Genomic DNA, 13,991 nt, shown 5'->3' with positions numbered 1-13,991 from the left:
CCCTCAGAGGTGGATGTGTCGAGGCAGTGCGTCTGCTCCCCCAGTGGGTCAGAGGACTCTGAGGCCATGGAGGAGGGAGACGCAGAGAGTTCTGTCTGCCCCAGATGCTGCTGTCACAGGCCCCAGGAGTCCCAAAGGAGAACTAGCAGGTGTTCTGATGAGGAACGGCCTTCAACCAGCCGAGCCTGTGTTGTGAATGGCCCGGATGGTACGAGATCCGCCTTTTCCTTTAGGACTCTGCCACAAGGGGGGTCTTCAGGCCCAGCACATGCTGAGAGGACTAATGGGAGTGGCTGTGGGGCTACAGGTGAGGACAGGAGGGGGAGCCCCCAGCCTGAGAGTTGTGACGTGCAGTCTAATGAAGACTACCCTCGGAGGCCCCTTACCAGGGCCCGGAGCAGACTGTCCCATGTACCGCTGATATCTGAGTCAGGTATGACAAATGCTCCCAGGATTAGCCACTGCAGGCCAGGGCTGGAGAGTGGCCCGAGCTGGTTTCATGAGTTTTCTTAGAAAAAGCTAACTTACGGTAAATTATACTCTATTTGGGAGTTCTGTGGATCATAGAAACTTAAATAATTTTCGAGAATGTTTTGGTGGAAGGGGGTGTAAACCGGTTTCGATCCAGAAAACTCAGAATCATTTCACCTTTAGAAAAGTTAAACTGTGTGTATTTGCCCTGAATGCAATCCTGATTCTGATGCCCCATAGATGAATGCTGCTCCCACCCCACACTTAGTGGAAATGCTCGGGGACAGGCAGGAGTGTGGGCTGGTACAGTTCCCTGTGTGTTCCTGGTTCTGCTTCTGTGACTTGTAGTGATACTTTTTGCTTTTTTGTGTTTTTGTTTTGTTTTTCCTGAAATTTATTTTGTTTCCAGCTAGGTTTGGCAGGAGATAAGCAGGTAAGTAATTAGTTTTCCTCGGATTATTTGGATGAAGGTGTACACACACACACTCAATTTCATTGATATTTGTAGTGTATACGCTTGTCATTGGGTTGAACTGAACTGAACTGGTCTTTTAACCTTAATTATATTTCAGTTCTAAGGTGAGCCCTTTATTAAATTACTAATATTTATCAGTAGATAGTAATGGATTTCAATGTTCTCTAAGCATCTCAGTCTTAGAATCTTAAAACAAGTCCCACAACGGGCAGAGTCCTCTTTTTCATGTACTAAATGAGCTTTAGTAAGTGCGAGACTCAGCTGTGCAGACAGTCGTGAGACGTCATACTCATAAAAGTGAGCTTTTGTAAGTGCAAGACTCAGCTGTGCAGACAGTCGTGGTGACATTAGTCATGGAGTGTCAATTGTGTTGAAGATGCACTGTGTTTTGTAAACTCTAGTTCTGTTGCATAAAAAATACTTTTCCCAGCTTGAATTCTAAAGGGTTTGTGATTTTCAAAACCTGTGGAAAGGTACATATAACATGAGACGGTATCGTTTTGAAGTATGCAGCTCAGTAACGTTAAGAATAGTCCCGTTTGCACCTGCCGCCAACATTCAGCTTCTCTATCGTCTTGCCCTGGGCTCGCTGTGAGACTTTCGGTTGCCTAGTCCTCATCTCTTCACAGTCCTCATGAGACTTTCGGTTGCCTAGTCCTCATCTCTTCACAGTCGGTGGACACGGTTTCCTTACGTGCTTTAGAGAAACGTTCTCATCCTCTCATTTTATTAAATGCCTGTTTATTTCCTCTTTAGTTCTGTCAGAGTTGGGACTAACTTGAAGTTGACTGATGGAAACATTGTCTTTCCAGCTCTGAGTCCTATTTAAGAACTATTATGTATGTCCAGGTATTTGGCGTCTGTCTTGGTGAAATTTTACAAGTTGGTTTTAGATGGTTTTTTTAAACATGAGCCGTTTATATTTGCTGCTTGCTTTTGAGGTTCTTCATTGTTGCCTTGAGTTCTCCTGATCCCTTTCACTGTTTCAATCTTACTGTCCCACGGCCTGAGTTTTTCATAGGTAAAGTAATTCCCTGGAATAAACACAAGAAAACCTCAGTAAACTGTCCACTATTATGCCTGTTGCTTCCCTTTTTTCCTTTTTCAGTTGGAGATAACTTTATGTTTTAGTGCATAAATTAGTTCCCAATATATTTATAACATCATGCAAATGTCCATTTACTTTCAGTAAATTTTTCTAGGGGAAATGCCAAAGTATTGATTTCAGTATTATCTATGTCTCTTGGCAAGAACAAATTATTTGAATGGTTTACAGATTATTTGAAAGCTAACATGTTTTTTTTTTTTTAATCTGTTAAAGCCATTCTGTTTTAACAGTATTAAAGAAATACACCTAATACAGGAATAAATATGGTTTATTTACCTTTTTAATCAGTTGAGAAGTAACATGTGAATTGTTTAGTTTTTACCTTAGGGTCTTGTGGCATATTAAAGCCATGTTAGAAGTTCACAGAGTTAACTTTTGTGTGATATCCCGTTTTTTGAAATTAATACATTTAAGGTTTTTTTATGCTCACTTTATTTATGAAGCAAGTATCACAGCCGCCTAATGTGGTTGTGGAAGACTGGCATTGGTTAAAGGAGCGCTCTCAGTCGCAGGGCTTTCCCGGGCACTGAGGCTGCTCCGCTCTGCTTTCATTTCTGCGGTGCCCTTGATGTCCACCCCTGTAATGCTGTGTTCCATCACCTGTCTGCCCACCAGACCAGGAGCCCACACGGCAGGGACGGCCCGGTGCTTTTGCCCTTCCGTTCCCAGCCTCTGGCACCAGGTCTTATGCACAGTGTGAGACTTAGTGGATGCCGTGAACTTAGGAAGTGTAGCCACCATAAGGTATGTTGATGCGAGAGGGTGTACAAGATCATTAGAAATTGTCCCTGGACAGGGAGGAGACGTGAAAGAATAACAAAAGAGGTAGCAAATTCCCTTTTCCGTGTACATCTGGAAACATCTATTCAAGATCATCAACAAACAATTCGTTGTTTCATTGTATAGCTTTTTGTAGAAAACACAAACCAGTTTAGACCCAGTGGAGAGCAGGGAACATAATCCAAACCCCATGTTAGAGAGAGTAAAGAGGAGGGAGAGAGCAGCCTAAGAAGGGAGAAGTTTGAAATCAGACTATAGGAGAATGCTGAAGACCCTTACAGATGTTGCTGGAGCAGTGGAACAGATGTTCGCTGTTTTCATGTTGAAGGTGTGGTGAGGGAGGAAATTCAAACAGCTGTGTGAACCTTGGTGGCAGAGTAAACGTGCTGCCTTTGGCTCTTGGGCACGGAGACAGATTTGCGAGAATTCCTTCAAGAAACTGTTTGATGAATAGACTAGAACTCCCCCTTGTCTGCCTTCAGCCAAAGCAGCTACTTGCAGTTGTTTGGCGTAGTAGAATTTCACAGGTTCCCACCCAGGCAAACATTCTGGTGGGTTAAAAAGAATGTGTTGACTAATTCTAAGCTGTCAAATCCTGAGCCTTTTGCTATTGGCAGGATCTGTACCTCATTTCCTTTTGTAGTCTTGTTGGAGGTTACAAAATTCTGCAGTGGAATGTTGGCACTTAACAGTAATCTAGGAGTGCAAGTTCAGGAGTTCACACAGCTGGCCTGTATCCACTGGTATGCTGCGATCATGCCGTGATGTGTCAAAAATGAGGGCACGACTTTGAATAGCTTAATAGATTGTGTGAGTTTCAGCCTAGATACAAATTTAGAACTTGTTTTTTAAATAAAATCCTACTTGTTCTTATTATTAAATTGTAACATTCTAATAAAGTACTAGTAAATTCAGTTAAAACCTTACTGGAAAATATATAGGCCTGGTAACCTAGTGACGAGAGCCAAGTCGAGTATGTTTAACTCTTGGTACCAGTTAACATCTTTGCAAGTTATTTTACCTTTCTGTGACTCAGTTTCCTAGTATATTTGGTGAGGAAAATTTTAAAAATAACCCATATTAGAGTGCTGTTATAAGGATTAAATGAGTTAATACAAATAAAACCCTTAGCAGTGTACGACACACAATAAGCACTCAGTGAATATTTATTTTGGGCATGTACCTGCAGTGTTGAATGCCAGGTTTTTCAGTCAATATTCATTTTAATACATAGTGGCTAACACTGAAAGAAAAATTGTTGCCTTGAAGGAACTTTTAGTTTAAATATGGAGACAGGTATACAGGGAATTACAGAACAATAAGTATTTTAGAGGTCTAAATAAATTTGTTAGAATCAAATGATGATTGAGTAGGGCCGAGATGGGTCATCTTTCAAACCCGGAAGGCATAAAGATGTTCTGAGCAGAAAGAGCTCGAGTGATTAATGACTTCAGACATAGGTACTGGGAGATAATTGAGGTCTACAGAATGGAATGATACTGAGAACCGGTGCAGTGGAGGCCTTTACCCACAGGGTCAGGAATGGAAACGTGCACACTAAGCAGCAGTCATTGAAAGATTTTTTTAGTAGGGGAGTCTTCAGTTAATCCACCAAGTGTACCTAGAATGAGCTTAAAGCCAGGAATATGGATGAGATTTGTGAGTCGCTTGCAGGGTGGGCTGCTTCAGGTGGGAGGGTGATTGTGACTTGGAGTGGTCTTTGAGAAACACCACCTGACGATTTCACCAGCTGAGTTGAGATTTTGGAGTTGTGATGGACTTTTCATATGTGACTGAATATTCTGTGGGAGGAAACAAAGAAGGATACAATTTGAGGTTTTATTTTTCCTTTTATAGAAGTTGCCAAAACAAAGCCATGTCATGCCATGAAGCGCAAGCGAACTGCAGATAAGTCTACCAGTACCAGTGATCCTGTGATTGAGGATGACCACGTACAGGTGAAGAAGAAAGCTCTCCTTTTCAATGCCCAGCCCAGCTCCGGAAAGAAACTAAAGTTAACAGCTGCTAGGTTCTAACAATGAAAGCTCTGGGGAAGGTACTCTCACTTGTAACTTTAACTTTTATCATTGTAGGTTCTTGTGTTAAAATCCAAAAATCTTGTTGGCGTCACAATGACCAATTGTGGAATCACAGATCTAGTGCTGAAAGACTGCCCCAAGATGATGTTCATCCATGGTATGTATTTGGGGTTGTATCATAGAAGAGCATTTTGCATCCTTTATAGAATTAAAGCAGACCAGTTGGCACTGGCTGCAACCCCAGCTACTCAAACTGAGGCTGGAGGATTGTAAATTTAAGGTGAACTTGTGCCACACGGTGAGATGTAATCACAAAATAAAAAGATGAATAGTTTAAGAAGAATTAAAATGAGAGAGAGAGAAAGAGAGAGAATGCAGCAGTTGGGGTTATAGCTCAGTTTAGAATCCTTGCTAGCACTTGACATCCTAGATTCAGATCTCAGTAGTGCCAAAGTTAATTCCCATATGCAACAGTCACATTATTATTTTTCACAGGAATGTTTTGGGCTGTCTCTAATTTTGTCTCAGTTGTATGATCTTATATAATTAATTACTCCATAGTGAGGGTCCACTTGCTGAAGCTTGATTCCTTTTGTAAGGAGCCTCTCCTTGAAGGTTAATTGCTCCCTGACTTGGGTGGCTTCACAGCGTGATCAGGCTGCCGTCAGTTACCCCTCAGCTTAACTGGGGGCATGAGTGCTGCGTGAAGGTGTGGGGAGAGTCGTAACTGGGTCTCCAGTGCTTTGCTGCTCCGTGCTTGGTTAGGTGCCCAAGCATACCCTTAGTTCCTAGCACACTGTCACTAGTCCAAGCCCATTCTCTAGCCCCACTGCACATGCCTTCTCTGTCATCTCCACTCGCTTATTTAGTACACTCTGTATACCTTCCGTGTCCTTCCTTCCATGTCTGTCTAAAGTACAGGCTGTTCTCTGTAAGGTCTTAAAGTTTTAAGTGTATATTTATACCCATTTGTAGTGGGTTTTGTTTCCTATTATATTTTGCTTCCCATTATATTCCTATTTGAAGGGGAAAAAAATCTAGGTTGTATGTGGTGTCATACACCTTTGATCCAAAACACCCAGGATGCAAAAGTAGGCAGTACTCTGAGTTTGAAGCCAGCCTAGTCTACATAGCAAGCTCTAGGCCAGCCAAGGCTACATAATGAGACCCTGTATTAAAAAAAAAAAATCAAAATCAATATCTGCCTTGTTCTTGCCCTGAGCGAGTTACATGTTGTGTGTTCATTTTCTTCAGTGTGTAAAATGTACATAATTTTGATTAAGTCATGGCATTTGGCCTTTGTTGTAGTTAAATGCAGTGGGGTGTGTATGTGTGTTGTGTGTGTGTGCATGTGCATGCCTATATACATGCATGTAGGTACACGGTACAGGGTATGATTGCTACAAGACACCTCATACAACTGAGCACTTAAGAGGCTGCAGCAGGAGGATTGCCATGAAACCAATGCCAGGCTGGGCCAAGATGTCAGACTCTGTTCATGCTGCAAAAATGTAAATGTTTTGCTATTATAACAGCCAACAAGGTTTATGCCATAAAATATCTGATCAAGTCACTGCCTCCTCTTGGAGTTTCTTCTTGAAACAGGAAGCCCTGAGGCATACAGCAGGGCTGACCTTCCTAACTTCCTCTGGGCATCTAAAACAACCCCAGATGCTCCCCTTTGCGATCTATCTTCTCACAGCAATGCAGCACTTCTTAGAGAGTGCCACTGGCTTTCCTGCTGTGCTTTACCCCGTGGCTCCCCTGTGTTGTCCTCAGCCTGCTGATAGAGCCTACGGCCTCGGTTCACCTTCTGTGAACCAAGCCGTTTAGTTCAGCATGTCCTAGACAACAGCTAAGTTAATGACAGGTGGGATGTCTAGAGGAGATGAGAGCTAGCCTTAACTACGTCTGATTTTATAGCAGAGAGCCATCAGGTTCATATCACCATCTGATTCTCTTTTCTTTATTTCTGTCCAATTCCTCCTCTTCCTATGTGACAGAGGAGAGAGTGAGCCTGAAGGCAGGCAGAGTGCTGGCAGTGTTTAAACATGGAAGTTAGTTACAGGGCAGAGCACTCTGGAAGATGATGGTGCTTGTGTTGAAAATCTCATAGAAGATTTCTTTATGAAAGGTTTAAAAAGTCAGGCAAATCAGCTTTGTGGTGTTATAATTGTATCCATATAATTGCATCCATTTCATCCTTTCTACAGTTGAACTAGGTGAGTTAGAACAAGGAAGGATGTTGCTGGGACGTAGTTGCTATACCAGTGTAGTGAAGTTTGTGTCGTGAGTAGCAGATACCGCTCTCTCTGACTTCATGTTTGCCGTGTCGAACAAGAAGAATCATGTTGTAGGTAACGTCAGTAGATCTTTCCACAGTGCTAAAATGCCTAGCCAAAGACTTCAGAATCCACAGATACTGTGCCTTATCACAAGATCTGTTTCTGTATTTGTGGCAGGAATTAAAATTAACTCAGTTCCATTTCTATCATTAAATTCAAGGTAATATTTGTGAATTAATCCAGGTATGACCTTTAACTGTATAGTTATGTCATTCAATAATTCTTTAGTGTTAAATGTATCCCCTAGACAGGTCAACTTCTAGGATTTAATTTCTTTCACAGGCGACATTAGAAGGAAGGGCCTTGATATCTCTCTGGCATGAGAACAGCCGGCTTCTGAACTCAGTCATGTTGTCAACTCTTACCTGTTATTTGTGCTTGACCAGTGTGGTGCCTCTATTCATAAACACAGTGCCTGTGCCAGAGTTTTCCAGAAAAGGTTCCAGGACTCTATAGTTTGCACTCTTGTATAAACTGTTTGTAGAGCTTATTGTTTTTATTTTATAGCTACCAGGTGCAGGGTACTGAAACATTTAAAGGTAGAAAATGCACCAATTGTAAACCGATTTGACTATGCACAGTGCAAGAAACTAAATATGGATCAGGTACTAGACCAAATCCTGAAGATGCCGCCAGAGAGGAACCGCATCATCTACCTGCGTCCAATGCAGCAGGTACGGAGCTCTGCTTTTTTGTGATCACATACACATTGTGCTAATATTTGTTTATTTAATCTGTTTTGTTCAACCCTCGATAATGATTCTTTAAAATCTGTGGAGTTTTTTATAACCAAGCGAGATTGTCTTGCCAGTATTGCTTGATAATGCTTTTCTCCCAGCTCTTAGGGATTCTTAGCAGTTACAGTGAACTCCTTCCACAGGCTAGAAGTTGCCTGTTGACTAAGAACATGCACTCAGATCACAGCCTTCCTGTTCAGAGTCTCCTTTAACAAAGAGCAAGCTCTTTTTCCTCTTAATTTCTTAAGTGTAAAATTAGAATCATAGTATACTTAAATTTTTGTGCTGTTTTAACTAATATGTATGATATACTAGGACAGTTGCTGGTATACCTTAAGCAATAGTAGGATAGCTGTAATTATTATTGAAAGTTAAGTGCATATGTAGGATGATGCTTGTTGCTAAAACAAAATATTAAATAATACCTGGACTCTGAAGTAAGTTCATCAAATTCGTAAATGTATTAATACTCAAAACTGGCTACATGCTTAAAACTAGACAATGTTTTTCTTCCTTAAGGAAGTTCTCCTTTTCATGAAGGAGTTAAACTCATGTTCCCCTGAAAGCAGGAAGACCTGCAAAGCTCGAGATGGGGAAGGGCACCCACGAGAATGTACTCTCAATCCAGAATCTACAAGGAGGAGAGAAACGCATTGCACATAAAACTTAGCAACTGTTCTCATACAACAGTTCTGGGCACTCAGTTCTGTAGTGCAGCCTGTAGCGAACGAAACCTCTGAGGGACATCCTCGGAGAAGTGGAGTTGACGGAGATCCTGAATCAACCTGAACCCTCTGACTTAACGGGAGCTTGGAGAGCAGTGCGGAGAAAATGCTGAGTCTGCTGTGCTCTGGGACAGAGCTAGAATTTGATTTCCAAATCAGCCAAGCATTTCAAAACTGAAGCTTTCTAAGGTCCTCAGATGTCTCAGACCTGCTATAGTCCAAAGATGTTTTTCTGATGTCTTCCACAGGTAGATACACTAACTCTGGAGCAGAAGCTGTTTAGTGGCCCCTACCCCTATCACATTTGTATCATCCACGAGTTCAGTAATCCTCCCAATGTTCGGAACAAGGTGCGCATTCGGAACTGGATGGACACAATAGCCAATATCAATCAGTAAGTAACTCCGTGGCCCCGAAAGTCCTTTGTCATATTCCTCCTATTGAGTGCTCCTAGGAGCAAATCCTAATTATTTTAAATGATTCCAATTGAGCTTTTAGGTAGACTTAACTTGTCATGACATAAACATGTAAAAAAAAAAAATGATGAAAGAACATTTCAAACTTAAGATCACACATGGATTTATGTAGCATTTTATTCAAACTTAGAGAAAAAAAATCACAAAGAATTGCATAAGTGTGTTACTTCTTCAGACATGGAAGATGGAAACACAATGACAGTCTTGAGGCTATTGCTTCACTTTACAGAAAATTATGTTTGTTTTTAATCTTACAAACACTGTACTAATTACCCTCAATATAGAAGATATTTGCTCAGAGATTTCCTTTTTCTTCCCTCAGCATGATTTGAAAGCTACTAAAGAATGTAGCTTAGACCAGGTTAGACTCTGATGGAGTGACTGGTGAAGTCAGAGTTGTCGCTCTGCTTGAGATGGTCGCTGCACTCTAAGCTTGAGTAGTCACGGTTGCTTTCTGCCCAGCAGTCCTTTCCATTGTGTATTTATTTGAGTTTTCCTCTTGCCCCCAGAGAACTCATTAAATATGAATTCTTCCTGGAAGCCACTCGAACTGAAGAGGATTTAAAGAAGTACCCTAAGTACCCCTGGGGGAGAGAAATCTACACGTTAGAGGGTAAGAATTGACCTAGATGAGGGCGGGGCATGCCTTAGGGGAGATATGGGGATCATCAGATTAGTGAGAGGTTTGAATCTCCACAAGAGGCAGAAGCTGGGTGAATAGTGGTCTGGCTGTCTTTACCATCCCTACAATAATCACAACTGTTGACACACAGAAGGTAGATAACAATGGAGACTTGGGGTGGTTAGAGGTGACTCCGAAGGCCGCTGGCCCCGTCCCTGTACCCAGCTGGGAGTGCTTAGGTAGAGTGTGCTGCTGCCAGCTTCTCCACACTAACAGGACTGTCCCACGGCCCGCTTATTTCAGGTGTTGTGGATGGAGCACCGTATTCCATGATTTCTGACTTCCCCTGGCTGAGGTCACTGCGGGCAGCAGAGCCCAACAGCTTCGCCAGATACGATTTTGAAGACGACGAAGAGAGTAATTATGACCTGATTTGACTTGATTTTCTAGCCTGAGTCTGCCTTACGACGTTAGATCGTTAATATCTTGTTTGCAAATTAGGGACACTACAGAGTTTGGTTTGTTTCCCATAAATGTTTTTAGCACCTCTTCTGAAAAGGTCGTAGCTCTGAGTTGGTGCAGCAGATGCACAGTGCACCTAATGTGTCCACACGATGGGAATTCCTTCCGTTTCCTACTCATCTGATTGTTTTGTTTTCTGGTACATATGTATATATGCTGGAGATTTAACTCAGGACCTAATGGAAAACGTGACAGCCAGTTACAAAACCATTTCGAATTTTGCTTTTTGAGAAAGATTCTCATGGAGCCCAGCTTGCCTCCAGATGTCTATGTAGCAAGTCTGGCCCTGCGTGCCTAATCCAAGTTGCCAGGATTCCATTTGGCATGTGCCACCATGCCTGGCAAACCCATGCATCTTTACTGAAGAATTTCCAGACATGTATGCCAGTTTAGACTCGTTCAGTTGTACCACTTAGTTGCCTGCTTCTTAGAAGTATTGTTGTGAGACTGTAGCTTAATTGTGATTTAAGTGTAGAAATTTCAGGGGAAGTTTTTAATGAAAGTTTTCTAAGTTTTAGCATATTTGTATGTTCACTTATAAGTAAAACTGAAATATTTATAAAGAAGTGAATTTTCTTAACTACTTATACTTAGCATAATTTACTCCTTGGTACATTATTTTCACCTGGGGATTTTGATCTTGTCTGCTATCTTAGACATCATATCTGATATAAAACGAAGACAGATTCTAGGAGCCGTCCTTGCATCGGCTACATTGTGGTCTAGGAAATGGACCACGTGGTTCATTCTAAGTATCTCTGGTCTCTCTCCTTTCCCAGGTACCATCTATGCTCCTCGAAGGAAAGGACAGCTGTCTGCAGACATTTGTATGGAAACAATAGGAGAGGAGATCTCAGAGATGCGCCAGATGAAAAGGGGTGTGTTTCAGCGAGTGGTGGCGATTTTTATCCACTACTGCGATGTCAACGGAGAGCCAGTAGAAGACGACTACATTTAAAGAGACCTTCCCTGGCTCTTCTGGCCCAGAGCGGCCAAGAGGCTACACAGGAACTTTGGGCTTAGAATTGGGAGGCCCTGGCTCAGTTTGTTATATAGGAAATAAATAAGGAACATGGAAATTGTATACAAAGATTTATATATAGAAGAAATATACAAAGACACTTCCAAAAGCAACGTCTTTATATCCTATGTTTGTACATCTTAATTTAAAGAAGTCATTTGAATGAAGGCAAATCATTCGAGCATCGATTTTGTTCACTTTTCCTCAGTTCTCAGTGTCATGTGACTGAGCCCATTTACTCTGCTACTCACCTTGTCCCTTCGGTCTGTGCCTTTTTCTTCCCCAGCAGAGCTGTCCGAGTCAGTGCTAAAGAGTGCTGTGTCTTGTGTGTGTGTGTTAGTATAGTGCCAGCTAACCCTCAGTCAGAGAAGACTGGTCTGTACTGTGACGGGCCTCTTGTTTGCTTAGTGTCATTATTTGGCGTATTTCTTTAAATGAAAAGATTCACAAACTTAAGAAAATGAATTTGAAGGGCAAATAGAAAGTTTTCAGAGCATTTCTAGTTATTTATTTCCTCACTCAATTGTGTATATGCTTTATCTTGAACATAAAAATAAACATTTAGTAAAAACTTTATTCTTGCCATGGACTCAACCATATTTTACAGCGGCACGTACTTCACAGACAAGCAGTGCGTGGCTGCGTCTGACTTAGCGCCAGTGTCCACTTGCTGATCCCTTTTGAAAATGAGGCCAGGAGATTCATGCCTAGTGCATGCAGACTGCAACAGGGTGCTGGGAAGATGAGTGTGGGCTATTTCAGAGGAGCTGCCTTTCTCTCAGGGCTAAAGCTGCCCGACGTGATCGTGACGGTGCTCTTCACTCTTGGGGGCATCACCAAATGGCTCTGCTGTGTGGTAAATAAGTGACCTTAACAGGCTTCGGAAGCCAGTCTAAAGACAAAAGGAATTATGGTCTGTAGAAAGTGTCAGGTCGTTAAGGATTTATACAGCCCCTTCCCTTTTCTGGGAATTAATAGAGGCCGAGAAAAGAAACACCAGTCATCCTTGATGAGGACTTGGTATTCACTGGGTAGGACATGAATTTGTGGCTTTGATCCCAGCTGTATTGACTTAGTAAAGACAGGCAGGCAGGGGTGCCCGCGAGGTTCCCTAGCACCGGACTCTTGGATGATAGGTCCCTGTATCTACCGTCTTTACTTCACAGCTTTTAAAATTCTTGACACATAAGAGTTTTAAAAATCTTAAATATGATGAGTTCATTTTTTCCTTGTATTATTTTTAGTTTACTGTCCAGGTTATAACTGCTCAGTAACAGGCGGAAACAAATGCAGAATAATAACCTCCAGTTCTCAGCAAGAATCAGCCTGTCTGTAGTCTTCCCCTGTCACTCCAGCAAGGACCTCATCTAAATAATGCTCATACTGGCCACAGGAGGCCACTGCTCTTTAACTTTACTCAGTTTACCGACCTTAGTCATTAAATAGAACGGGGGCCCTCAGATCATTTGTAAAGGTGCTGGAGGTAGACAGCCAAAGACACAAGGGGGAAGCCGCGCACTCTCCTGGACACTTAGTAAATGTAGATGAAAAAGCCAGGAGTGGTGCCTTAGAGCAAGGCCAGCAGCCTGTGTGGGCTGTAAATAATTCGTGCTCAGTGGGCCATAGACATCCTCGGATGTGTGAAAGCCATGAACAGTACACAAAGATGGCCATATTACGACAAAACTTTATTGATAGACGGAAACTTGAATTCCACATAGTATTCACATCACAAAATAATACTCTTGGATTTCAACCCAGACATTAAAAAAGCAGAAACCATTTTGAAGGCGTACAGACCACATCTTGGCCAGTTGAGTAACGCCTGATGGAGAATGGAGTTTTCCATCCATTCTGTTATGCCAACAGCTGTGTGTACAATGGCCTGTTTCTACAAGGCCTTAAATAGTTCACAGACGACCTCTGACTGAGTGTCAGAATCAGAAAGAACCATGTATCACATGCTGCCAGGCATACGGGGCTGATAGCTGACACTATGATTCTTGAAGTGACTCTGTACATGGAGGCAGAAGTCCTGGGTTCAAATCTAACTTCCTCAGACAACAGCTCTGACCAGGAGACAGTGGTCTGTGGTGGAGGGCCCTGTGCTGGAGCCTCAACTTTCCTCATTTGTAAGGTGGTAACAGTTACCCACCCCCACCAGGCAGTGGTGAGGGTCCAGTGGGAGCACCCAGTATAAAACCCAGGTTTATTATAGAAGTGTTTGGTTTGGTTTTCTGGTTGTTTGTGTGTGTGTGTGTGTGTGTGTGTGTGTGTGTGTGTGTGTGTGTGTGTGTGTGTGTTGTAATTTATTTTCCTGTTTTTTTTTTCTTAATATTTCCATAATGTCCCTTAGACTATATCCTAGGGCAGCGATCTTTGAGAACTAACCAGGCCTTGGAAAGGAGGTCACACTTGACATTATCGTTTGGAGGAGTTGCTTATCATACCTCCTAAGCTTGCTAAACATCCAGTTTAGCAGTTTAGGTAACTTGGTCAAAGGCAGGTGTTTGGGGATTACTGGAAGCAGAGTTTTATCAGTCTGACTCCAAACAGTCCCTCAAGGCGGAAGGAAGTCAGGTGAGACCCACTTTGGGGCGGGCTCCTGCCAACAGGACAACCCCTACATCTGAGCTGCCACTTCATCCTGAAACCAGTCCCGCTGACCTT

General features: G+C 42.3%; 1 protein-coding gene across 1 annotated transcript in view; it reads left to right on the top strand.

Moving 5' to 3' along the window:
- Window positions 1-11,897, top strand: part of Fbxo38 (F-box protein 38) — a 46,315-nt gene extending 34,418 nt beyond the window's left edge. The window contains 8 exon segments of the mRNA XM_028890130.2: window positions 1-433; window positions 4,692-4,792; window positions 4,928-5,030; window positions 7,726-7,892; window positions 8,929-9,074; window positions 9,666-9,769; window positions 10,082-10,195; window positions 11,080-11,897. Of these exon segments, the coding sequence (XP_028745963.1) occupies window positions 1-433; window positions 4,692-4,792; window positions 4,928-5,030; window positions 7,726-7,892; window positions 8,929-9,074; window positions 9,666-9,769; window positions 10,082-10,195; window positions 11,080-11,258 (1,347 nt within the window). The 3' untranslated portion in view covers window positions 11,259-11,897.
- Window positions 11,898-13,991: the final 2,094 nt, after the last annotated feature.

The sequence above is a fragment of the Peromyscus leucopus genome, chromosome 19 (genome assembly GCF_004664715.2).
Source record: "Peromyscus leucopus breed LL Stock chromosome 19, UCI_PerLeu_2.1, whole genome shotgun sequence".
NCBI classification, from domain to species: Eukaryota; Metazoa; Chordata; class Mammalia; order Rodentia; family Cricetidae; genus Peromyscus; species Peromyscus leucopus.
This window is presented reverse-complemented; position numbering and strand designations above follow the sequence as displayed.